At 41.8% G+C, this 26,000-nt stretch overlaps 1 protein-coding gene across 1 annotated transcript; it reads left to right on the top strand.

Moving 5' to 3' along the window:
- The first annotated feature begins 1,256 nt into the window (after nucleotides 1-1,256).
- LOC143286981 (glutathione S-transferase Mu 4-like) lies at nucleotides 1,257-18,901 on the top strand. The gene is made up of 7 exons (XM_076594972.1): nucleotides 1,257-1,421; nucleotides 5,200-5,275; nucleotides 7,270-7,334; nucleotides 9,033-9,114; nucleotides 12,882-12,982; nucleotides 15,744-15,845; nucleotides 17,603-18,901. Exons 1-7 carry the CDS (start codon nucleotides 1,389-1,391, stop codon nucleotides 17,795-17,797), a joined length of 654 nt encoding a protein of 217 aa, XP_076451087.1. The 5' UTR covers nucleotides 1,257-1,388; the 3' UTR covers nucleotides 17,798-18,901.
- Nucleotides 18,902-26,000: the final 7,099 nt, after the last annotated feature.

Genomic DNA, 26,000 nt, shown 5'->3' on the forward strand with positions numbered 1-26,000 from the left:
GTAAGTCCAGTTCCCAAGCAACATGGACGGAGCAACTTTCTCAGTGAAAAATGTTACGACTGAGTTCAGTTTCGACGGAGCCGGACGGATATTGCTTGCTGATCTCTCAACGGCTGCATGGGCTGTAAAGGGTAAACCAGTAACTTCAAGTTTCTCACATTAGTCGTTGCAGCGAGTCTTTTATGTTTGAAACACGTTCAGTAAAAGGTCGTATCCGTGTTTCCGTCGGTCCCACTGTCGCTGTCGTTCGTGTCAGTAGCCCGGCGTCCCCCTAGCCCCCCCGTCTCTCTCTCTCCCCCAACCCCGCCGCCTCCACAACCACCCTCCCCTCTCAGTTGAACAGTTGAAATGCGAGACGGATACATCATCACTGAGTCTTTGTTCTTCAGTCAACTTGATCCGGCATGTAACGTTCCACTGTGTGTCATTTTCATCCCCCCGGCCCACTGACACCGGCACACGGCACACCAGGGCACACCCACCGTGGCCCCGGCACTGATCCCTGATGAGCCGCCAACTCCCCCTCAGTGTGTGTTGTGAACTCAGAACTCATTTAATTTGTCGTAAAACCATCATAGGAATTATGGACACTATAAACTACTGAACACAAGCAAACAAAAAGTAAAAGCAATAAGTTGTGAGCACATGCAGGATATTCCATAAGACATAGTTATGGACTGCGAACTTCAAGTTAAAGCATTCATATATGTATTTTGTGTGTGTGTGTGTGTGTGTGTGTGTGTGTGTGTGAGTGGTGCCGTGTGTGTGTGTGTGTGTGTGTGTGTGTGTGTGTGGATTGTGGTGTGTGCCGGTGTGTGTGTGTGTGTGTGTGTGTGTGAGTTTGTGTGTGTGTGTGTGTGTGCGTTTGCGCGCGCGCCACGGTGTGTGTATATCGTAGTGTCAGTGTGAGTGCGGAAAAGCGTCGGTGTTTGATAAAATAAAGTGGCAGACCCTGTTTGTGCTAAACTACGTCTGCCTCGGACGGCATTGAAATTCATGTTTAGCTGAGCGTTCAAAAGATTCAAATTCAGTTCAAAATACCGCTGAGGGCACGTCAGATATAATGACGGGCATTAGATGAATCGAGAACGTTCCAGGTCCGCTCTATTTACTATGACACAGACGACACAGCAAATTCTCTGTCGTGTCTGGCTTTTCACCCACTCCGGCAGGATGGAAGTCACTGGTTCATGCTGTGCGGGTTAGCCGCACAAAACAAGTGAGCAGCCAGCATTGCAGCTCCGGCTTGGCTGAAATATAAAGCGTGCGTCCCTCGGTGTGTAACGGATAAGTCGTCAGTCCACGTCAACCTGCAAGAAAAGGCCGCCTTGAGCTTCCTAACGTTCCTGCTCAGTTTGTGAGATCTACAATATCCACCATCCCCCAACATGCCGACTCTTGCATACTGGAAAATCAGAGGTGTAAGTGTGCACTAAGTTGGACTTTTCCTCCGCTTGACAATGTTTAGAAGATGAATATATGTTGGTTTGTGTCACAGAGTGCAAGAACTCGGATCCGCTTGCAGCTAAGCTTCCAGAAAAAAAAAAAAAATTCTGAAAGCGATGTATAGCAGTTAGATAGATTTTGAGTGATTGCTGAATTTATTTGAAGTGAATCCAATATGGACATTCATGTACATTAATTTTGTTGAAGGGGCAGAAAGCCAAGCCCTCACAGTGCGTCGAGTTCGTCCTTGACCTGGGTTGACCTCGCGCTCACAGTTGCCTAACTTTAAAAAAAATTCTTTAATTTAAAAAAAAAAGGATTTTTTTTTTTTTTTTTTTTTAGCATCGAGCGCACCGTCTAAATGTTCTAAGTTCGAAGCGCGCACACCGTACATTAAAATTAACATTTTCTTTGCATGTCTTTAACGCCTTTGCACAATTTATGGGTGTATTGGAGTCCTCATCTCAAGAGAGTCAAAAATGACAGAAAATGTACAAAGACGAGCCACAAAAATCCTGAGAGAGTGCAAAAACTTAAACTAGACAGAAAGATTACATAATCTCCAATTACACTCACTCAGAGATATGAGGATCAGAGGAGACCTAATTCAGTTTTTAAAAATATTCCATAATTATGATGATATTAATGTGCATGCTCTTTTCAAATTCTCATAAGTTGATTACACTAGAAATAATGAAGGCAAGATTTTTGTCAGGCTTTGCAATACTAACAAACGGAAGTTTTGTTTTGCTTTCAGAATAGCTAATTTTTGTAAAACTCCTGGATGAAGACCTAAAATTGAAAGACCTTTTCTTTAGCGTAGATTGAATATAATGTTATTTATAAGATAGGCATGCAATCAGACCTAAACAAAGTAGAAAAATAATGAGTGGACACAAATAGGCTGCAAGCCTAAAGCCAAAAGCCAGTTACTACTACTACTGCTATTGTTTGCCGGGTACATTTATGGTTTTTCTCTGTCTGTATACATTTATATGAAACCACAAGCAGAAAACATCATTGCTGAAGAACAGGCAGGTTTCAGACCAGGAAGGAGCACAACTGAACAAATCTTCAACTTGAGGTTGCTATGTGAGAGGTACCATCAACACCAACAAGACCTCTACCATGTCTTCATTGATTTTAAGAAGGCATTTGACAGGGTCTGGCATGCAGCTTTGTGGGCTACCATGAATCTGTACAACATCAACGCCAACCTGATCAGACTGATACAGCACCTCTATGACAAAGCCACCAGCGCCGTCTACCTCAACAATAGCATCGGGGACTGGTTCAGAACCACAGTCGGAGTGAGACAAGGCTGCCTACTCTCCCCAACACTCTTCAACATCTTCTTAGAAAGAATAATGACTGACGCACTGGAAGAGCATGTAGGAACAGTCAGCATAGGCGGCAGAACAATCACAAACCTACGTTTTGCCGACGACATTGATGGACTGGCTGGAAAAGAAGAAGAACTGGCAAGCCTGGTCAAACATCTAGACAAAGCCTCCACATCGTATGGAATGCAAATCAGTGCGGAGAAAACCAAACTGATGACTAACAACACCAACGGCATCAGCATTGACATCAAAGTCAACGACGAAAAGCTTAAAACAGTCCACAGCTTCAAATATCTGGGAGCAATCGTGTCAGATGAAGGATCTAAACCAGAAGTACTCTCGAGAATTGCCCAAACAACAACGGCACTCAACAAGCTGAACACCATCTGGAACAACAAAAACATCGCTCTCAGCTCAAAAATCAGACTGATGCGTTCCCTGGTTATATCAATATTGCTCTACGCCTGCGAGACTTGGACCCTGACTGCAGACATCGAGAGAAGAATCCAAGCTGTCGAGATGAGATGCTTTCGTAGACTACTTGGCATCTCCTACAAAGACCACATCACTAACACGGAAGTGAAGAACAGAATCCAGCAAAGTATTGGACCCTACGAAGACCTTCTGTCCATAGTGAAAAAACGCAAACTTAGATGGTATGGACACATCTCCCGATCACCTGGTCTTGCCAAAACGTTCCTGCAAGGCACCGTACAAGGAGGCAGAAGGAGAGGACGGCAGAAGAAGAGATGGGAAGACAACATCCGGGGGTGGACAGGCTTGACGCTCGGTGACGCCCTGAGGAAATCAGAAAACCGTGAAGAGTGGAGAGGAGTGGTGGCCAGGTCAGCAGCGGTGCCCCAACGGTCTGAACCCAGACTACGGGAGAGGTGAAGGTGAAGGTGATACATTTATATAGTGTGTAAGGTATATCATGTGCTCTGAAATGCACCAAGGGCAGTTTTCTGGATAGAGCACAATATAACTATCCATTGCATTATTGTCATCAACTTTGGTATTGTAGATGTTATGGTTAACCCTTTGAGCCCTGAGTTCCAGAGCAATTTTAACCCTTCTGCCTGAGCTCCTGAGTCAGAATTTGCAAATAATTGGTATTTAATGTGTGACGGCAGATATAAAAAGAGTGCCCTGACCACCACTTTACCGGTGGTAGAGAAAAATGAATTGAAATTGATCTTTTTTATCCAAAGCACATGCACAAAACACAGTGAAAAGGCGCGGCCATGTTGGTACTGACGTCGGAATATTACATTTTTTCTGATTGGCTCTTCAATATAAGTTAACCAATAGCAAAACAGGACACAAGTGTTTACGCACTGCTCAACTGGTGGCTAGGCATTATGTCATTTTTCTCTACCACCGGTAAAGCGGTGGTCAGGGCTCAAAGGGTTAAGACTGCCAGTACGTGCACGAGAGGACCTGGGTTCAAATCCTGCACTTGCTTTTCTCCCAAGTTTGACAGGAACCGAGCGTCTCATGTGGATGAGAATAAACAGAGGTCCCATGTGCAGCACACACTTGGTGCACTGAAAAAGAACCCTTGGCGACAAAACTTTACCGGCAATTTATCATATGTGCATGGATAAAATGATATTTCCATTTGTAGATGTAACCCATTTTCAGTGGCTTTTTACTCCTTAAAAAAAAAAAAAAAAAAAAATTAGGGTTATTATACTCAATTTGGATGCAGATTCAGTTGCTAAACTAACATGTTGCCAGCTTGCTGTTTCTGTCTTTGGCCTTGCAAGCCACAGAAAGGTAAGCCAAAAACCATGGCGCTTGAGAAAACAAGTGTCTGTTAGGATTTATGTTATATGTTACTTCCTGTAGTATTATGCCTAATTCTTTATAAGAAGGGTGGGTTGACTACATGCAACAGGTCATTTCTCATATTCCTCCATTGCAAAACACCTGGAAATTTTCATTCAGATAGTTAGTAGAATTTAAGTTGCTAAAGTAGGACATTACCCTATTATTGTTATTGTTTTAATTGCTTCTCTTAGGTGTTAGAATTTAGGATGCTTAAGTAAGATATTACCATATTATTATTATTATTTTGATTGTCTTTTTTTAGGTACTAGAATTTAGGATGCTTAACTCACTCAGTACAGCCAGTCCTCTCTTCTCCTCTACACAGACCCCTCGGATGTCCAGTGGGTGTCTGAATGACCCAACCTTCAGCTTCCGTCATCAGAACTGTGGTATTCTTTGTCAACATTCACCTCTTCAGTATAAGAGTGTTCCGCTTGCAATATTTTGATGATGGTAATTTGGATGAAACGCTGTTAACGTCGTCTCTTTCGCCGTTTGTATGGAGAGAGTTAAGTAGGACCTTACGTTATTATTGTTATTATTTTATTAAAAAATATTTTTTTGCCTTCCATTCCAGCTTGCTCAACCCATACGCCTGTTGCTGAACTATGCAGGGGAAGAATTTGAAGATGTATATTATGAACAGGGCGATGGTGAGTGATCAACAGAGGATTTGTTGTATTGCATGGCATTGCTGTAGTCTTATGTATTGTACTGTATTAATAATTTGTCACAACAGATTTTTCTGTGTGTAATTCGGGCTGGTTTTCCACAGGGAGAGAGCATACGTTATTGAAGCAGAAGTGGCACCCCCTGCCCCTCCCCAACCTCCACCCCTACTTCGTTTTTCCCTTTTTGTTTCCCTGTCTGTATGTGTATTTCACTATTTGCTTTCCTATCAAAAGTGGATTTTTTTTTTTCACTGCAGAATTTTGCCAGGGACAACCCTTTTGTTGCTGTGGGTTCTTTTACATGTGCTAAGTGCATGCTGCACACGGGACCTCGGTTTATCGTCTCATCTGAATGACTAGTGTCCAGACCACTACTCAAGGTCTAGTGGAGGGGGAGAAGACACTGGCGAGTGTGGGATTTCAACCCTTGCGTTCAGAGTCTCTTGCTTCCAGGGCAGAGGCGTCACCATCAGGCCACTTCTCGATTTAGAATAAAAGGACGGGCGCAATGGCCGAGTGGTTAAAGCCAGGTGGGTAAAAGGTGGAAATTTTTCTGATCTCTGAGGTCAACATATATGCAGACCTGCTAGTGCCTGAACCCTTTTCGTGTGTATACGCAAGCACAAGATCAAATACGCACGTTTAAAGACCCTGTAATCCATGTCAGCGTTAGGTGGGTTATGGAAACAAGTACATACCCAGCATGCACACCCCTGAAAGTGGAGTATGACTGCCTACATGGTGGGGTAAAAACGGTCATACATGTAAAAGCCCACTTGTGTACATACAAGTGAACGTGGGAGTTGCAGCCCATGAACGCAGAAGAAGAAGAAGAAAACGTTTTTCTTCAGAAGAGAAGTCACCAGAGCAGATTGACACTGACAGTGAGCAGGGGAGTTTGAAGCTGATGGTTCCTGATTTTCAGTAGAGCGATGAGTGAAGATGATCGACCCAGGTGATGTGTATCTGGGGCTTTAAGCTTATTGTTCCTGATGACTGGTGCAATAGCCGAGTGGTTAAAGCGTTGGACTTTCAATCTGAGGGTCCTGGGTTCAAATCTCGGTAACGGCGTCTGGTGGGTTAAGGGTGGTGATTTTTCCAATCTTCGAGGTCAGCATATGTGCAGACCTGCTAGTGCCTGAATCCCCCTTCATGTGTATATGCAAGCACAAGATCAAATACACACGTTAAAGATCCTGTAATCCATGTCAGCGTTCAGTGGGTTATGAAAACAAGAACAAACCCAGCATGCGCACCCTGAAAACGGAGTGTGGTTGCCTACACGGCGGGGTAAAAACCATCATACCGGTAGAAGCCGGCTCATGTTGACATGAGTGAACATGGCAGTTGCAGCCCATGAAGGAAGAAGAATGGTTCTTGGTTGTTCTGTCTTCCAGACACAGAGAAAATGAAAAAAAGGAAGTAAGAAACCTTGCTGAGAGATACAATCTGGTTATACGTTAAGACTTGAGAGGGGATTGAAGAGAGGAGGTGAGATAACCAAGAGATTCTGTTTGGATATATAATGTGTATGTTATTTATTGTACAAATATGCACACACATGTACCCATATAGACACAGTATGTATGTACACTGTATGTTCAGACACATTAAGCAGTGTGCACATACTTGATCTGTACACGCACTTGCTTATTTGTGTAAACACACACACATGCTTATTTATGTAAACACACACACATGCTCACACTCGCGCGCACACACACACACACACACACACAGAGAAAATATGCACACACACAGAGAGAAAAAGACACACGCACTCACTCACTCTGCTTCATTTTCCTGAATTTCTAATTCAACTCCTTTACATAGAATGATACTTCTTTTTTTATCCACTGGATACTGTATTACTTGATGAAAAAAACCCCCAGCTATACCAGTTGTTATATACAGAAGCAGCCAAGAGCTTAAGATGATGCCCTGTGCAATCCACAGTTTTTGTGCTTTGATTTCAGCACCTGACTTCAGCAGAGAGGAATGGTATAAAGTGAAACAGACTCTGGGACTGGATTTCCCAAATGTAAGGTCACTGGTTGAGAGTGTGATGGGAGACAGAGAGATTTTTGCATGTGTGTGTGTGTTGAGAGAGAGGAGAGTTTGTGTGTGTGTGTAGTGAGGGAGGAGAATGTGTGTGTGTGTGGTGAGATGGAGAGGAGAGACTGTGTGTGATGAGAGAGAGGAGAGAGAATGTGTGTGGGGTGAGAGAGAGGAGAGAGAATGTGTGTGTGGTGAGAGAGAGGAGAGAGAATGTGTGTGTGGTGAGAGAGAGTGAGTTTGTGTGTGTGTAGTGAGGGAGGGAGGTAACATGTGTGTAGTGAGGGAGGAGAATGTGTGTGTGTGTGGTGAGATGGAGAGGAGAGACTGTGTGTGGTGAGAGAGAGGAGAGAGAATGTGTGTGTGGTGAGAGAGAGGAGAGAGAATGTGTGTGTGGTGAGAGTAGTGAGGGAGGAGAATGTGTGTGTGTGTGGTGAGATGGAGAGGAGAGACTGTGTGTGGTGAGAGAGAGGAGAGAGAATGTGTGTGTGGTGAGAGAGAGGAGAGAGAATGTGTGTGTGGTGAGAGAGAGTGAGTTTGTGTGTGTGTAGTGAGGGAGGGAGGTAACATGTGTGTAGTGAGGGAGGAGAATGTGTGTGTGTGTGGTGAGATGGAGAGGAGAGACTGTGTGTGATGAGAGAGAGGAGAGAGAATGTGTGTGTGGTGAGAGAGAGGAGAGAGAATGTGTGTGTGGTGAGAGAGAGGAGAGTTTGTGTGTGTGTGTAGTGAGGGAGGGAGGTAGAGTGTGTGTAGTGAGGGAGGAGAATGTGTGTGTGTGTGGTGAGATGGAGAGGAGAGACTGTGTGTGATGAGAGAGAGGAGAGAGAATGTGTGTGTGGTGAGAGAGAGAGAGAGAGGAGAGAGAATGTGTGTGTGGTGAGAGAGAATGTGTGTGTTGAGAGAGAGAGGAGAGAGAATGTGTGTGTGTGGTGAGAGAGAGAGAATGTGTGTGTGTGGTGAGAGAGAGGAGAGTTTGTTTGTGTGTGTAGTGAGGGAGGGAATGTGTGTGTGGTGAGAGAGAGGAGAGACTGTTCTGTTTTATCACATTTATAGGTCTGCCCAAAACAACTGAACCGTGTAATGGTTCACACCTGTTTTGCTTTCATCATTTCTGACATGATAGAATGACTCTCTCCTTACACTTGACTGGTGACAAACTTCATTGCTGATTCTGGAGCAGAACTGACCCATCAGTGTAAATTCCTGAGTTGAAGGAATCTTTGCTGTGTTGCTATTGAAAAACAACATCATTATTATTCATGAGTTTCATTAACTGTTGTCTGGTGTGTGTGTGTGTGTGTGCAGGCAGTGTGTGTGATTTTGTGTTACTATTTGAGAGTTTGTCCACTGTGTCATTTTTTTTTTTTTTTTTTTTTTTTTTTCTCAAACAAATTTAATCGACAGTTTTATTTTTGACGAAGACACAATTAATTCCTACTGTCTCTGCTTCCTGAGTAGTCTCCTAAATTCTCTGTTGGCATGGAGACATGCATGTCTGAGCATGGATTAATGACTTTTGTTGCTTATTTATTTGTATACACTTCATTTCTGAATAACTCTTCCTGATAGGCTTCTTTGAAAGTGACGCTTTTATTTGGCTGTTTAGAATAAGCATATCAATCAGTTATTAATACATCATTATTGCCAGTGTAGTTAATCAATTTTACTTTGATGTTGCTTTCAGTTGCCTTACTATATTGATGGAGATGTCAAGATCACCCAGAGTAATGCCATTCTTCGCCATATTGCCAGGAAGTATAAACTTTGTAAGTACATGGCAATGGTCTTGGTTTTGATAAAAAATGAAACTGTCGGTGTACCTTCTTCAAGGTACCAGAAACAGTTTTACGTCGTAACATTTACTATTGCAATAGTTTAAAAATTTCAGGTTTTCTTATGTTTTGATGTTGTTGATTTTTAATATACTTTTTTGGCCATAGATTATAGTGTTGTTGGATTATATTTCTTGATATGCTTATGAAAGCATGTGGAGTGATGGCCTAGAAGTAACGCGTCCGCCTATGAAGCGAGAGAATCTGAGCATGCTGGTTCAAATCATGGTTCAGCAGCCGATATTTTCTCCCCCTCCACTAGACCTTGAGTGGTGGTCTGGACACTAGTCATTCGGATGAGACGATAAACCGAGGTCCCGTGTGCCATGTGCAGCATGCACTTAGCACATGTAAAAGAACCCATGGCAAGAAAAGGGTTGTTCCAGGAAAAATTTGTAGAAAAATCCACTTCATTAGGAAAAACAAATAAAACTGCATGCAGGAAAACATATCAAAAACAACAACAACAAAAAAAAGGGTGGCGCTGTAGTGTAGCAACGTGCTGTCCCTGGGGAGAGCAGCCTCAATTTCACACAGAGAAATCTGTTGTGATTAAAAAAAAAAAAAAATGCAAATACAAAACAAATAAGTGTGGAGTATTTATTTTCTGTTTCACTACACATACTTTACCGTGACCCACTAGTGCAGACTCTGGCAGGGGTCTGATTCCTGTCCTGTGCAAACTACTATCCGCCTATGCGGAGAAAATGAAAACAGCTACCGCCGATAACCCCCCAGAAGTAGGTTATTTGTATTTGTATTTCTTTTTATCACAACAGATTTCTCTGTGTGAAATTCGGGCTGCTCTCCCCAAGGAGAGCGCGTCGCTACACTACAGCGCCACCCTTTTTTTTTTTGTATTTTTTCCTGCGTGCAGTTTTATTTGTTTTTCCTATCGATATGGATTTTTCTACAGAATTTTGCCAGGAACAACCCTTTTGTTGCCGTGGGTTCTTTAACGTGCGCTAAGTGCATGCTGCACACGGGACCTCGGTTTATCGTCTCATTCGAATGACTAGCGTCCAGACCACCACTCAAGGTCTAGTGGAGGTGGGAGAAAATATCGGCGGCTGAACCGTGATTCGAACCAGCGCGCTCAGATTCTCTCGCTTCCTAGGCGGACGTGTTACCTCTAGGCCATCACTCCCCTCTGTATCCCTGACTAGCTTCCTCTTTTGGCAGGTAGGTCCATCTGTGTTAGCTGAACTGAAAGCACTATGACCGCAGTTTCACACCAGTGTGAAGCAGTATTGAGAAATCATGTTGATGAGTAGAAGAGTTTGATGTTCGATGCTTGGAATATTTTGTATTGGATTATTGGATCAGTGTCTGTATTTCACTGTTATGGTAAATGATAATAGCCATAGTGTCTGGTTTGACACTGAACACCTGTTTAGACTGTACTGTGAACTGTTTTCAGTGGGTGAGACACCTCTTTAGACTGTACTGTGAACTGTTTTCAGTGGGTGAGACACCTCTTTAGACTGTACTGTGAACTGTTTTCAGTGGGTGAGACACCTCTTTAGACTGTAGTGTGAACTGTTTTCAGTGGGTGAGACACCTCTTTAGACAGTTCTGTGAACTGTTTTCAGTGGGTGAGACACCTCTTTAGAATGTACTGTCAACTGTTTTCAGTGGGTGAGACACCTCTTTAGACAGTATTGTTAACTGTTTTCTGTGGGTGAGACACTTTCGACTACTGTGAACTGTTTTCAGACAGTGCTGTGAACTGTTTTCAGTGGGTGAGACACCTCTTTAGACTGTACTGTGAACTGTTTTCAGTGGGGGAGACACCTCTTTAGACTGTACTGTGAACTGTTTTCAATGGGGGAGACACCTCTTGAGACAGTACTGTGATTTTCTATGGGGGACGCCTAACAGTCTTAGTGTTTCAGTGACTGAACACCCTTAACTGTACGTGAGTTTTCAATGGTGGACACCTTTAGACAGTACTGTAACTGTTTTAGGTGGTAGAACGTTTGAGACATCTTGAATGTTTTAGTGTGAGATGTCTTGGGCTGTACTGCTATTTATTTCAGTGCTCTTAGACTGTACTGTGAACTGTTTTCAGTGGGTGAGACACCTCTTGAGACAGTACTGTGAAGTGTTTTCAGTGGGTGAGACACCTCTTTAGACAGTACTGTGAACTGTTTTCAGTGGGTGAGACACCTCTTTAGACTGTACTGTGAACTGTTTTCAGTGGGTGAGACACCTCTTTAGACAGTACTGTGAACTGTTTTCAGTGGGTGAGACGCCTCTTTAGACTGTAGTGTGAACTGTTTTCAGTGGGTGAGACGCCTCTTTAGACAGTACTGTGAACTGTTTTCAGTGGGTGAGACGCCTCTTTAGACTGTACTGTGAACTGTTTTCAGTGGGTGAGACACCTCTTTAGACTGTACTGTGAACTGTTTTCAGTGGGTGAGACACCTCTTTAGACAGTACTGTGAACTGTTTTCAGTGGGTGAGACGCCTCTTTAGACAGTACTGTGAACTGTTTTCAGTGGGTGAGATGCCTCTTTAGACTGTACTGTGAACTGTTTTCAGTGGGTGAGACGCCTCTTTAGACTGTACTGTGAACTGTTTTCAGTGGGTGAGACGCCTCTTTAGACTGTAGTGTGAACTGTGTTCACTGGGTGAGACACCTCTTGAGACTGTACTGTAATGTGTTTTCAGTGGGTGAGACACCTCTTTAGACAGTACTGTGAACTGTTTTCAGTGGGTGAGACACCTCTTTAGACAGTACTGTGAACTGTTTTCAGTGGGTATCGCCTCTTTAGACTGTAGTGTGAACTGTTTTCAGTGGGTGAGACTCCTCTTTAGACTGTAGTGTGAACTGTTTTCAGTGGGTGAGACGCCTCTTTAGACTGTACTGTGAACTGTTTTCAGTGGGTGAGACACCTCTTTAGACTGTACTGTGAACTGTTTTCAGTGGGTGAGACACCTCTTTAGACTGTACTGTGAACTGTTTTCAGTGGGTGAGACACCTCTTTAGACTGTACTGTGAACTGTTTTCAGTGGGTGAGACGCCTCTTTAGACTGTACTGTGAACTGTTTTCAGTGGGTGAGACACCTCTTTAGACTGTACTGTGAACTGTTTTCAGTGGGTGAGACACCTCTTTAGACTGTACTGTGAACTGTTTTCAGTGGGTGAGATGCCTCTTTAGACTGTACTGTGAACTGTTTTCAGTGGGTGAGACAGCTCTTTAGACTGTAGTGTGAACTGTTTTCAGTGGGTGAGACGCCTCTTTAGACTGTAGTGTGAACTGTTTTCAGTGGGTGAGACACCTCTTTAGACAGTACTGTGAACTGTTTTCAGTGGGTATCGCCTCTTTAGACTGTAGTGTGAACTGTTTTCAGTGGGTGAGACTCCTCTTTAGACTGTAGTGTGAACTGTTTTCAGTGGGTGAGACGCCTCTTTAGACTGTACTGTGAACTGTTTTCAGTGGGTGAGACACCTCTTTAGACTGTACTGTGAACTGTTTTCAGTGGGTGAGACACCTCTTTAGACTGTACTGTGAACTGTTTTCAGTGGGTGAGACACCTCTTTAGACTGTAGTGTGAACTGTTTTCAGTGGGTGAGACGCCTCTTGAGACTGTACTGTGAAGTGTTTTCAGTGGGTGAGACGCCTCTTTAGACTGTACTGTGAACTGTTTTCAGTGGGTGAGACGCCTCTTTAGACTGTACTGTGAACTGTTTTTAGTGGGTGAGACAATGAAGGAGATGGCGGATGTGGACATGATGTTGGAGAATAGCATGGACTTCAGGAACGGCGTCGTTCGCATGTGCTACAACAAGGATTATGTGAGTACTGAGGTCATGGTTTGCCTCTGTAATGTATTGTACATCTATTATGTCTGCAAAGAAAACATTGTGATGTGGAAAAAAAAAAATACCCCTCCCCTCCCTCTCTCTCTCTCTCCTATTATCTTTCTTTCTCTCTCTTGCTCTCTCTATTGTAATGATGCCTGTGGCCTAAATGCAGTGAAAAAATTCACTTCGCATTCTCTGTCTCTCTCTCTCTCTCTCTCTCTCTACTCTTACCTCTCTATCTACCTATCTATCTTTCTATCTCTTAGTACATGGTAGTTGTATATGTGCATTTGCCTTTTAATTATTTTTCTTTCTTCTAATCTTTGGATTTTACACAAGTGACACTTGAGTGCTACATCACATGTGACTGGTGGTCAAGAGTGTTGGACTTTTCAATCTTAGAGTCTTTGATTCTGTTCCAGAATGAGCTCAGGATGGGTAAAGTTTGGAAGTAGGGGTGGGTTTTTTTCCTGTCCTCAAGTTAACACATAATGGGCACACCTATCAGTGCTTTAATTGTCCCCCTGTACATTTACACATGCAGAAGATCACCCTTTAAAGATCCTGTAATCTGTGTCAGCATTTAGTGGTTTATAGAAATATGAACATTCCCAGCATGCATTCCCCTGAAAGTGGAGTATGACTGCCTAGTCGCGCAGGGTAAATAGCATTCCCCTGAAAATGGATTATGGCTGCCTGGCCAACAGGCTAAATAGTTCACTATTGTGTAAACCACACTCCCAGTGTTCTGAAGTTCTTTGAATTCCACATTAAAAAATTTGGTTTCACATGTATATTCACTACTTGATGTTTTTTTTCCCACTCAGTATGTACCTATGATTTATATATATGATAGTCAATTGTGTCCGACTATGACCATCAGAACAGCAGAGGAGGCAACTGCTGTTCCGACTATTTGGGCTAGAATTTGATTATAGTGGAGAGTATCTTGCCCAAGTACATCCCCACTCTCTCAGCCAAGAGGGTTTTAGGAGTCGGCGTTGGGATGGTTCCCAAAGGCCAACTAGCCCACAAGGCTGCAGCTCTAAGAGCCAGTGCAATTTTGCCTCCTAGTTTGAGAGTCATAGTCCTTCACAAAAGACTAAGCTGTAAATGGTTTTCTATTGACGAGAGAAACCATTGATAATACAGCTCTCACTTTGCTGTTGGCCCAAATGTAAACTTATGTCAATCTGTGATATAAGCCAAGTGTTGGGTGATACCCCAGTATGAAAAGCAGGCACTCAAATTGTACCAACTTTACTCATCAGAAAAGGTGACATTCAAAATGAAACTATTTTACACATCAGAAAAGGTGGCACTCACCTACTTCACTCATCAGAAAAGGTGACACTCAAAATGAACCTATTTTACACACCAGAAAAGGTGGCACTCAGAATGAAACTATTTTACACATCAGAAAAGGTGGCACTCAAAATGAACCTATTTTACACATCAGAAAAGGTGGCACTCAAAATGAACCTATTTTACACACCAGAAAAGGTGGCACTCAAAATGAACCTATTTTACACACCAGAAAAGGTGGCACTTTAAGTATTCCTATTTTACACATCGGTAAAGCAGGCACTCTGATATTCTAGTTTTATGAATGAACCAATTTTACACACCAGCAAAGTAGGCGCTTAAAGTGTGAGTATTGTACACATCAGAAAGGCAGGCGCTCAAGATGGACCTATTTTACACATTAGTAAAGCAGGCACTTGAAGTGTACCGGGTTCCTATTTCACTCAAAAGAAAGACAGGCTCTCAAAATGTATCAGTTTTACACATCAGAAAAACAGGCACTCAAAATGGACCAATTTCATACATCAGAAAAACAGGCACTCAAAATGGACCAATTTCGCACATCAGAAAAACAGGCACTCAAAATGGACCAATTTCACACATCAGAAAAACAGGCACTCAAAATGGACCAATTTCACACATCAGAAAAACAGGACACTCAAAATGGACCAATTTCACACATCAGAAAAACAGGCACTCAAAATGGACCAATTTCACACATCAGAAAAACAGGCACTCAAAATGGACCAATTTCGCACATCAGAAAAACAGGCACTCAAAATGGACCAATTTCACACATCAGAAAAACAGGCACTCAAAATGGACCAATTTTACACATAAGAAAGACAGGCACTCAAAATGGACCAATTTTACACATAGGAAAGACAGGCACATAAAATGGACCTATTTTACACATCAGAAAAACAGGCACTCAAAATATACTAATTTTACACATCAGAAAAACGGGCACTCAAAATGGACCTATTTTACATATCAGAAAGATAGGCGCTCGAAATGGACCAGATTTACAGTTCAGCTAAGCAGGCACTTCTTTCTTTCTTTTTTTTTTTCTTTTGTTTTATTTGGCGGTCCCAGTTGTATACAAGTCTGTGGAGCACATTTTCTCTTTTTTTCTGTTTCTTTCTCTCTTTTTTTTACTTTTTTTTTCTTTAGTGCTCAACACGAGGCTTTCTTCATCATCCGAGGAAAAAAAAACACAACCCAAAAGTGGAAAGCAGAGACTTCAACTGGTGTACCTATTTCACACATAAGAAGGACATCTCAAAATGTACCAATGTTTTATACATTAGCTAAGCAGGCGTTCAAAACGTACCAGATTTACCATATCGGCTCAGCAGGCGCTCAGAATGTACCAAAATCAATTCTAGATTCCTCTTCGTGGTCGTGTTCCGGCCCTGATGTGTGTCTGGTGGTACACCTTGTGCAGGACACGTTGATCAAAGACTACGAAAAGAAGACACTCCCTGGCCTCCTTGAGGGGTACAACAAGTGGATGGACGGGAAGGAGTGGTTTGGTGGGGGTAAAAATGTAAGTACTGCACTCAGTTGATTTTTTTTTTCTTTTCCTTCTTCTTCTTCTTCTTCTTCTTCTAGAAAAGTATACATGTGTGTGTGTGTGTGCGCGCGTGTGTGACTGAAGCCTGATTTAACTCTTTCACTGCCATAGGTGACTTTTAGTCGACATGGAGGATTCATGTTGATAAGACCATTTTTGACTCACTTGTGTAAACAAGGTGAGTCTATGTTTTAACCCGGTGTTTGGTTGTCTGTGTGTCTGTGTGTCCGTGGTAAACTTTAACATTGACATTTTCTCTGCAAATACTTTGTCAGTTGACACCAAATTAGGCATAAAAATAGGAAAAATTCAGTTCTTGGAGTCGTCTTGTTTAAAACAATATTGCACCTCTGGGATGGGCACAAAAAAAAATTTAAAACATGAAGCCTAATTATATGCAAACTGCATTTGCTGTTATATTTATATTTTTTGTATTCTCTAAATTTGGCACTTTGACCTCTTATTCTGACACAACAACAAGAGGAGTCGTTATTATCATTTTTTGTTCAAACAGGAACTTCTTTTGCTAAGCATGGAATTTTTTTTTATTTTGCAAACGTTTTGGTGCAGATAGTAAAAGAGGGAAATTACTCTGTAATTAATGCTAGTGGACTTAATTTATCACAAGTGAGCCTTGAAGGCCTTGCCTCTCTTGTTCACATTGTAACAAAGCGTGACAGCTGCAGCCAGTTTCTTGCCAATAGAATAATGACCAACCTTTGCCCCCTGACCGAGTTTGAAGTGAACAAGTCTATTGCGTTGTTTTGACATGAACCTAAGCTTGTGACTGATTGCATCGTTTCTAAAATATGTGGCGCCAGGGAGTGTTTTTCACACAGACACTTGGTGGTGAATGAGTTAATGACAAAGGAAGTGAATGATGAGCACCTAAAGTGAGCTGTTAGTTGCGTGATACCCAGGCAGGCAGCCTGTTGTGGTAATGGCTCCGTGTTTGTAAAGCGCAAAGAGATTGGTCTCTGACTGAAGGTAATATGTGTTATGTAAGTATCGTAATGATAACATGGATAAGAAGCTGTTTGCGGATGAAAGTATGTTTGTGTGTGTGTTTGTGTGTGGCCAAGCACCATATAACATACATTTGATATTGATATGAAACTGAAATGTGCATGGATTTGTGAGTACATTCATATTTTATGGTTGTTAAGTATCAGGAATGAGGGGGTGTCAGGGGTGGTGGTGGGGGGGGAGGACGTTACGGGGGCGGGGGGTTATGAGCATGCATAGTATTTCAGTGTGCGAACAAGCCTATAGAAAAAGACTAATTTGGAAAAGATTTTGAATACCAACTCCAAAGATGTAACCACTGTGCGACAGTGTGCCTATGGACTGAGGGCAGGACAACTGCCCCAGGGATCTGCAACCTGCATAAGCCTTCTTTCACTTGAAAGCAGAGAAGATGTTATTTTTTTTTTTTTATTGTTATACCTTTTGAAATGTTACATATCTGTTCCTACTGTAAAGCACGGTGAGCCTGCTCTTGAAAGTGGGGAACAGCGCTGTATAAGCCTCCATATTCTTATCATTATTATTATTATTATTATTAAAACTAAAGTGCAAACGAACTTGCAGTGCATGTTTTAATCCAAGCGACTGGAGATCAAAAACAGCTGAAAAACGGGTACTCTACCGGTAACAAATACACAAAATCCATAGACAAGGCCATTTCTTTCAGTATACATATTTAATATATATATTTACCTGCTGTTCAGGTGACTGTGGCTGACTTCCCCATGTACGAACTTCTGGATCAGCATGAACTGATGATCCCTGGCTGCCTGGAGAAGTACACAAACCTGACGGCTTTCGTGAAGAGATTCGAGGAGCTGGAGAAAATCAAAGCGTACATGGCCTCCCCCAAGTTCATGAAGTGGCCGGTTAACAACAAGGTCGCCATGTTCAAGTGAGACTGCTAGGGAGAGCGCACAAGCAAGATCAATGTTAGAAAGATTTTTTTGAATTTTTATTGGGTTTTTTTTTTTAATTTGAGAAATATCTTGGAGGAAGGGAACTGATGTGGATCATCTGTGAGGCTGAACGTTTGTCGCTGAAAGGGGCATTTCTGTCGAGTTTGACTTTGTTGAAATGGCGGTGTCAGGTGGAGAGTCGTCATGTGTAAAAGCTGAACACCGGAGAGACGGTAGACCGTCCTGAAACTAGTCGTTCATATCAGTGTCATTAATCAAGAATGATAACATGAAAGTGACTAGTTTCATGCATTTTTGATATTACATTTCACTGCTTGCGGCTCAGGTATTCTCTTTGTCAGTGAGTCAAGTCTGATGCTCTGATGTTTGGTGCTGTAACTGCTGTGAATATTCTTTATAAATAAATAAAATTAGATATTTTTTCTTTAAAAGTTAGGCTTGCTACAGACGGGCGCAATAGTCGAGTGGTTAAAGCGTTGGACTGTCAAACTGAGGGTCCCGGGTTCGAATCATGGTGATGGCACCTGGTGGGTAAAGGGTGGAGATTTTTACGATCTCCCAGGTCAACATATAGGCAGACCTGCTGGTGCCTGAACCCCCTTCTTGTGTATATGCAAGCAGAAGATCAAATACACATGTTAAAGATCCTGTAATCCATGTCAGCGTTCGGTGGGTTATGGAAACAAGAACATACCCAGCATGCACACCCCGAAAACGGAGTATGGCTGCCTACATGGCGGGGTAAAAACGGTCATACACATAAAAGCCTACTCGTGTGCATATGAGTGAACGCAGAAGAAGAAGAAGGCTTGCTATATTTTTTAATCAATATTATTTTTAGCTGTGTGCTTAGGTTGTTATATCTAGTGTGTAAGATTTGGTCATCATCTACAGTACATCTTAAGTTTTCGTTTGTTAGGAGCAAATTGAAAACGTGATACTTTGTTCATATTTGTTATCTGTATTTTCTGAAGTAACAGCTACACGGTGATATATCAGCTGTGTCATTTCATTTGTGAAACCATCAATAATGTTTCCATGTGCATCCTTGTTTTAGAACTGAATAAAACTTTCAAAACATAGCGTGTACTGTTGTTTGTTCACAGTGAACTGAATAAAACTTTCAAAACATAGCGTGTACTGTTGTTTGTTCACAGTGAACTGAATAAAACTTTCAAAACATAGCGTGTACTGTTGTTTGTTCTCAGTGAACTGAATAAAACTTTCAAAACATAGTATGTACTGTTGTTTGTTTAGTTCCCTGTGAAACCTAGCCAATTCCTTAACCCCTTCACTGCTAGTACGTTTTGCTATTACGCCTATGCTGAGAAAATTTCCAGAAAAACATGCCAATGATTTTAATTTGCTTATATTTAAAAAATTACTGAAGATAAGTGCATAAAAATTTATATCAAATGAAAGGAAAATGAACCAAAATTTAGTTTTTAATACTCACATGTTTAAATAATGAGTCAATCTGACACAAAAACTCCATAAAATGCAATAAAAAAAAAAAAAAGGGGACTGTCATTCCAACATGTAGGTGCTACAACATCAACCAGATATCAACCAGTCTTTCTTGTGACTGTTGTGATCAACTACACACACTGTCAAGGCTGTGCAACAGTGTCCAGGTCCACTTACAGTGTACGTCAATACAGCACTGGTGAGCGGCATTTCATGACGTACGCCGTACGTCAACAGCGCAGTCAAGAGGTTAATTACAAAAAAGACAAACCCTAAGTTCTTTTGGTTTTATGCCTTGGAGAATGGAGTATGGCTGCCTAAATTGTGGGGTGATGACAGACATACATGTAACACCCCACTCCTAGATACCAATGAATGTGGGCATTGTAGCCCTCGAACGTAGAACATTTGGTTTGTACAGTTTCAGTTTCAGTAGCTCAAGGAGGCATCACTGCATTGGGACAAATCCATATACGCTACACCACATCTGCCAAGCAGATGCCTGACCAGCAGCGTAACCCAACGCGCTTAGTCAGGCCTTGAGAAAAAAAGAAAAAAAAGAAAAGGTGAATAAATTATAGATAAGCTTACATAAATAAATAAATAAATAATAATTATGATTTAAAAAAAAGGTAGTAGTAATGAAAATAATAATAAAATAATAATAATAATAAATAAATAAATAAGACAACAATGATGATAAATAAGCAACAATGACGGTATAACAATGCAGTGATTGAAAATGAAACCAGGTTCACTGTATTGATGTGAAGGAGTTTCTCTCTTAGTGTTATCTACAGACATATTATGTGTGAGTACCTGTGTACAAGTAAGATTAGTAAGAACAAAGTGCACAGCCATGATTCTTCGGCTACGTCATAGACGGATTTTGTCTTATCACTGTGATCATGTGGACTATCTCATGACTGTGATCATGCTGATTGAAAATGAGAATGTTTGGTTTATATTTGTAATTGTATTTCTTTTTATCACAACAGATTTCTCTGTGTGAAATTCGGGCTGCTCTCCCAAGGGAGAGCGCGTCGCTATATTACAGTGCCACCCCCTTTTTTTTTTTTTTTTCCCTGCGTGTAGTTTTATTTGTTTTTCCTATCGAAGTGAATTTTTCTACAGAATTTTGCCAGGAACAACCATTTTCTTTGCCATGGGTTCTTTTATGTGTACTAAGTGCATGCTGCACATGGGACCTCGATTTATCGTCTCATCCGAATGACTAGCATCCAGACCACCACTCAAGGTCTAGTGGAGGGGGAGAAAATATCAGCGGCTGAGCCGTGATTTGAACCAGCACGCTCAGATTCTCTTGCTTCGTAGGCGGACGCGTTACCTCTAGGCCATCACTCCACATGTAGGGACTTTGGAAACTTGCTTGTTTCTTGACACAGTTTGTCAGTTTCATTTAGTGGAAGTGAATGCCTGACATGAGGACTAGAACTGTAGAAGTAAAACAGCTGCCAGTTATTTTCTCATCTCTCAGGAAACTTGCAGTATTGAGTGCACCTGTGCCAGACTAGCTCTCAACAGGAACTGGAAGTATCATCAGTTCATCATGATAGGAACTGATGAACCAAGACTCTTGTTTCCACCAACATATTTATGGAGTGGTTATCATTAGCGTCAATTGTGTAACATGTGCATATATGGAGTGGATATGATTGGCATCAGTTATCACACGTGCAGATATGGAGTGGATATGATTGGCATCAGTTGTCTCCATGTACAGATTTGGAGTGGATATGATTGGCATCAGTTGTCACCATGTACAGATATGGAGTGGATATGATTGGCATCAGTTGTCACATGTACAGATATGGAGTGGATATGATTGGCATCAGTTATCACACGTGCAGATATGGAGTGGATATGATTGGCATCAGTTGTCACATGTGCAGATATGGAGTGGATATGATTGGCATCAGTTGTCTCCATGTACAGATTTGGAGTGGATATGATTGGCATCAGCTGTCACATGTACAGATATGGAGTGGATATGATTGGCATCAGTTGTCTCCATGTACAGATTTGGAGTGGATATGATTGGCATCAGTTGTCACCATGTACAGATATGGAGTGGATATGATTGGCATCAGTTGTCACATGTACAGATATGGAGTGGATATGATTGGCATCAGTTGTCACCATGTACAGATATGGAGTGGATATGATTGGCATCAGTTGTCACATGTACAGATATGGAGTGGATATGATTGGCATCAGTTGTCACCATGTGCAGATATGGAGTGGATATGATTGGCATCAGTTGTCTCCATGTACAGATATGGAGTGGATATGATTGGCATCAGTTGTCACATGTACAGATATGGAGTGGATATGATTGGCATCAGTTATCACACGTGCAGATATGGAGTGGATATGATTGGCATCAGTTGTCACATGTACAGATATGGAGTGGATATGATTGGCATCAGTTGTCACATGTACAGATATGGAGTGGATATGATTGGCATCAGTTGTCACATGTACGGATATGGAGTGGATATGATTGGCATCAGTTGTCACATGTACAGATATGGAGTGGATATGATTGGCATCAGTTGTCACCATGTACAGATATGGAGTGGATATGATTGGCATCAGTTGTCACATGTACAGATATGGAGTGGATATGATTGGCATCAGTTGTCACCATGTACAGATATGGAGTGGATATGACTGGCATCAGTTATCACATGTACAGATATGGAGTGGATATGATTGGCATCAGCTGTCACATGTACAGATATGGAGTGGCTGTCATTGGTGTCAGCTTTGTCACACAGATACTGACGCTGGCAGTGACAGTTGAGCAGCACTTTGAGTACGTGTCACACTTTATCGACCAGCTGCCATGATGCAGGGCTAACATGGATTGTCTGAAGAATAATCATAACTTGTCAGTACTACACATGCAGACACACACACATATTCTCACTCTCTCTCTCTCGCTTTAATTAACACATCTTCTTAAAAAACATTAAAAAAACAAAACAAAAAAAACCCCAAACAAGTTATAGTAGAAGAAAGTGAAGTCAGTAAGCAGTAGAACTGAAAGTGAAAGCACAACCAGTCAGATAGCAATAGAACTGAAAGTGAAAGCAGAACAAGTCAGAATAGCAATAGAACTGAAAGTGAAAGCACAACCAGTCACAGAGCAGTAGAACTGAAAGTGAAAGCACAACCAGTCAGATAGCAATAGAACTGAAAGTGAAAGCAGAACAAGTCAGAATAGCAATAGAACTGAAAGTGAAAGCACAACCAGTCACACAGCAGTAGAAGTGAAAGCACAACCAGTCAGCAACAGAACTGAAAGTGAAAGCAGAACAAGTCAGATAGCAACAGAACTGAAAGTGAAAGCACAACCAGTCACAGAGCAACAGAACTGAAAGTGAAAGCAGAAGAAAATGAAAGCACAACCAGTCAGAGAGCAGTAGATCTGAAAGCAGAACCAGTCAGAGAGCAGTAGATCTGAAAGTGAAAGCAGAAGAAAATGAAAGTACAACCAGTCAGAGAACAGTAGATCTTTGAAGCAGAACCAGTCAGAGAGCAGTAGAACTGAAAGTGAAAGCAGAAGAAAAAGAAAGTACAACCAGTCAGAGAACAGTAGATCTTTGAAGCAGAACCAGTCAGAGAGCAGTAGAACTGAAAGTGAAAGCAGAAGAAAAAGAAAGTACAACCAGTCAGAGAACAGTAGATCTTTGAAGCAGAACCAGTCAGAGAGCAGTAGATCTGAAAGTGAAAGCAGAAGAAAATGAAAGTACAACCAGTCAGAGAACAGTAGATCTTTGAAGCAGAACCAGAGAGCAGTAGATCTGAAAGTGAAAGCAGAAGAAAATGAAAGCACAACCAGTCAGAGAGCAATAGAACTGAAAGTGAAAGCACAACCAGTCAGAGAGCAATAGAACTGAAAGTGACAGCAGAAGAAAATGAAAGCACAACCAATCAGAGAGCAGTAGATCTGAAAGCACAACCAGTCAGAGAGCAGTAGATCTGAAAGCACAACCAGTCAGAGAGCAGTAGAACTGAAAGTGAAAGCAGAAGAAAATGAAAGCACAACCAGTCAGAGAGCAGTAGATCTGAAAGTGAAAGCAGAAGAAAATGAAAGCACAACCAGTCAGAGAGCAGTAGAACTGAAAGTGAAAGCAGAAGCAAATGAAAGCACAACCAGTCAGAGAGCAGTAGATCTGAAAGCACAACCAGTCAGAGAGCAGTAGATCTGAAAGCACAACCAGTCACAGAGCAGTAGATCTGAAAAATGAAAGCAGAACAGGTCACAGGGCAGTCAAACTGAAAGTGAATACACAACCAGGCACAAAGTACTATAACTGAAAAAGAGCAGTAGAACTGAAAGTGAAAGCAGAGCCGGTCACAGAGCAGTAGAACTGAAAGTGTAAACACTACCAGGCACAGAGCAGTATTACTGAAAAAGGTTTGAAGACAAGAACAAAAGCTGGTGATTTTTGAAACGGTGCAAAGTGACGTCCCTGTTATTTCAAGTTCATGCATACAGTAGAACCATGAAAAAAAGATGCACGCTCACAAAGTCTTCTGTACTTTATTGCAACTTCACCTTCAGAGGACAGAACTCTTTGAAAATAATAAATCATGATTTAGCAGAAATTCCAAGTTATTGTCTGTAACACTCTCAGACAAAGTAGTGAAATCTTGAAGTAAGTTATATAAAATTACAAGTTATAGTCCATAAGACTCAGAGGAAGTAGGGAATTCCTGTTCTCTCTTTGAAATCCACCAAGATGTCAGATGCACTGAGATAATCACAACAACTGGCCTTGTGCTGCGCTCCTTTTCCTTGACGTCAAACAGCCCGAGATGCATGCAAAATCAGTTTTTCAATGCCGCTCATTAGACATCAGTCAACACAGGACACATTCTTCAAATCATCCGGCAGCCTTGGAAAAAACGTTATACAGAAGGCTTGGAATGCAAGTTTTCATATGCAAGATGAAATTCCAATGAGTACCAACCACCGTGGTGAAGTGGTTAGCGTCTCTGTCTGATGACTGGAGGTCATGGGTTCGACCCCCATCAGAGGGATTGTTGCCCTGTACAGGGATTACCACAGGATTACAGATAAGACAAGACAAGAGGTGTGTCTCTTTTTGGCCAGTGGACAGACGGGCGCAATAGCCGAGTGGTTAAAGCGTTGGACTGTCAATCTGAGGGTCCTGGGTTCGAATCACGGTGACGGCGCCTGGTGGGTAAAGGGTGGAGATTTTTACGATCTCCCAGGTCAACATATGTGCAGACCTGCTAGTGCCTGAACCCCCTTCATGTGTATATGCAAGCAGAAGATCAAATACGCACGTTAAAGATCCTGTAATCCATGTCAGCGTTCGGTGGGTTATGGAAACAAGAACATACCCAGCATGCACACCCCCGAAAACGGAGTATGGCTGCCTACATGGCAGGGTAAAAACGGTCAAACACATAAAAGCCCACTCGTGTGAATACGAGTGAACGCAGAAGAAGAAGAAGAAGAAGGCCAGTGGACAGACAGCTCCTACCTAGAGATGAATGTGCTGTGGACTATAATGGAAAGACTGGGACCACACAGGCTTGGCCTGGGGTCATCCACTGAACTTCTTTGGAAGTGTTCCTCAAATTTCCTGACCAACCCTGCAGGGACCGGTATCTCTCAGCCCCTGGTTGTTGCCACGAGAGTACGGCCATGTCAGGTCATTCCAAACCTAAATGGATCATTATAGCAGCATCTTCATTACCACTATCATCATTAATCATCATCGAAATACAGAAAACAAAATGTCCTGAATTCCGGGGCACCCCCTCAAAAAAACACAAAAAAAATCCACAGAGAGCAACATATCCCTGACACAGCTCACTATTAAACAGCCAGGGATGAAATTCAAACAGTTTCAGTTGCTGTCCTTTGCCTTTACTGGAGATCCAAAATCTCACTTCAGTTGACATTTGCTGCCTTTGTTTTGTTCAAGCTTTTTTGTATTTGTTTTTTCTCACCATATGAAACAAATCAGACTTCTTTTTTTTTAAGTGGAAGAGAAACTCTGTGTGTGTGTGCGTGTGTGTGATGGGAAGTGTGGTGAGGAATAGATGTTGAATGAACAGTTTTCTGGCTGCTTCAGTGTATCTCAACACTTGTCAGCAAACTGAGAGAGTCTGTTTTTCTAAACCTCGCAGGTCTTGGTTTTATCAGTGTTTGGTAAACATTGACTGTCATCTTTATTCCTTTGTTGTTGTCTTTTTTTCAGTGGTAGCTGTTACCATTGATCCCCTTCTCTTCTGTGTATCATTGTGTGTGTGTGTGCGTGTGTGTGTGTGTTGTTATATTTTGGTGTGTGTATGTAACATAGATGTAATGTTTTATGTTAACAAAGCGTTTTTGTAAAGCATCTAGAGCAGATTTCTGGACAGTGTGCTATATAAGTGTCTATTATTATTATTATTATTATTATTGACATGGATTAGACGGTCACCTTCACTCTATGGCTGAAAGCTGAATGTGTTCTACCGTTTGCTACAGGCCAAGCATAAGAGGAATGCCTCATTTGTGTAGTGTGTTACAGCATGAAATTCTGAAATTTGAACTAAAAAAAAAACCCCAAGGACTTCTTCAAGGACATTGAACAGTTGGACAGATGCTTTATAGCTTATTAACTGGAACCATTTCAAAAAAAGAATTATGTTCAATCCGTACTCT

This window comes from Babylonia areolata, chromosome 10 (genome assembly GCF_041734735.1).
Source record: "Babylonia areolata isolate BAREFJ2019XMU chromosome 10, ASM4173473v1, whole genome shotgun sequence".
In the NCBI taxonomy this organism is placed as follows: domain Eukaryota; kingdom Metazoa; phylum Mollusca; class Gastropoda; order Neogastropoda; family Buccinidae; genus Babylonia; species Babylonia areolata.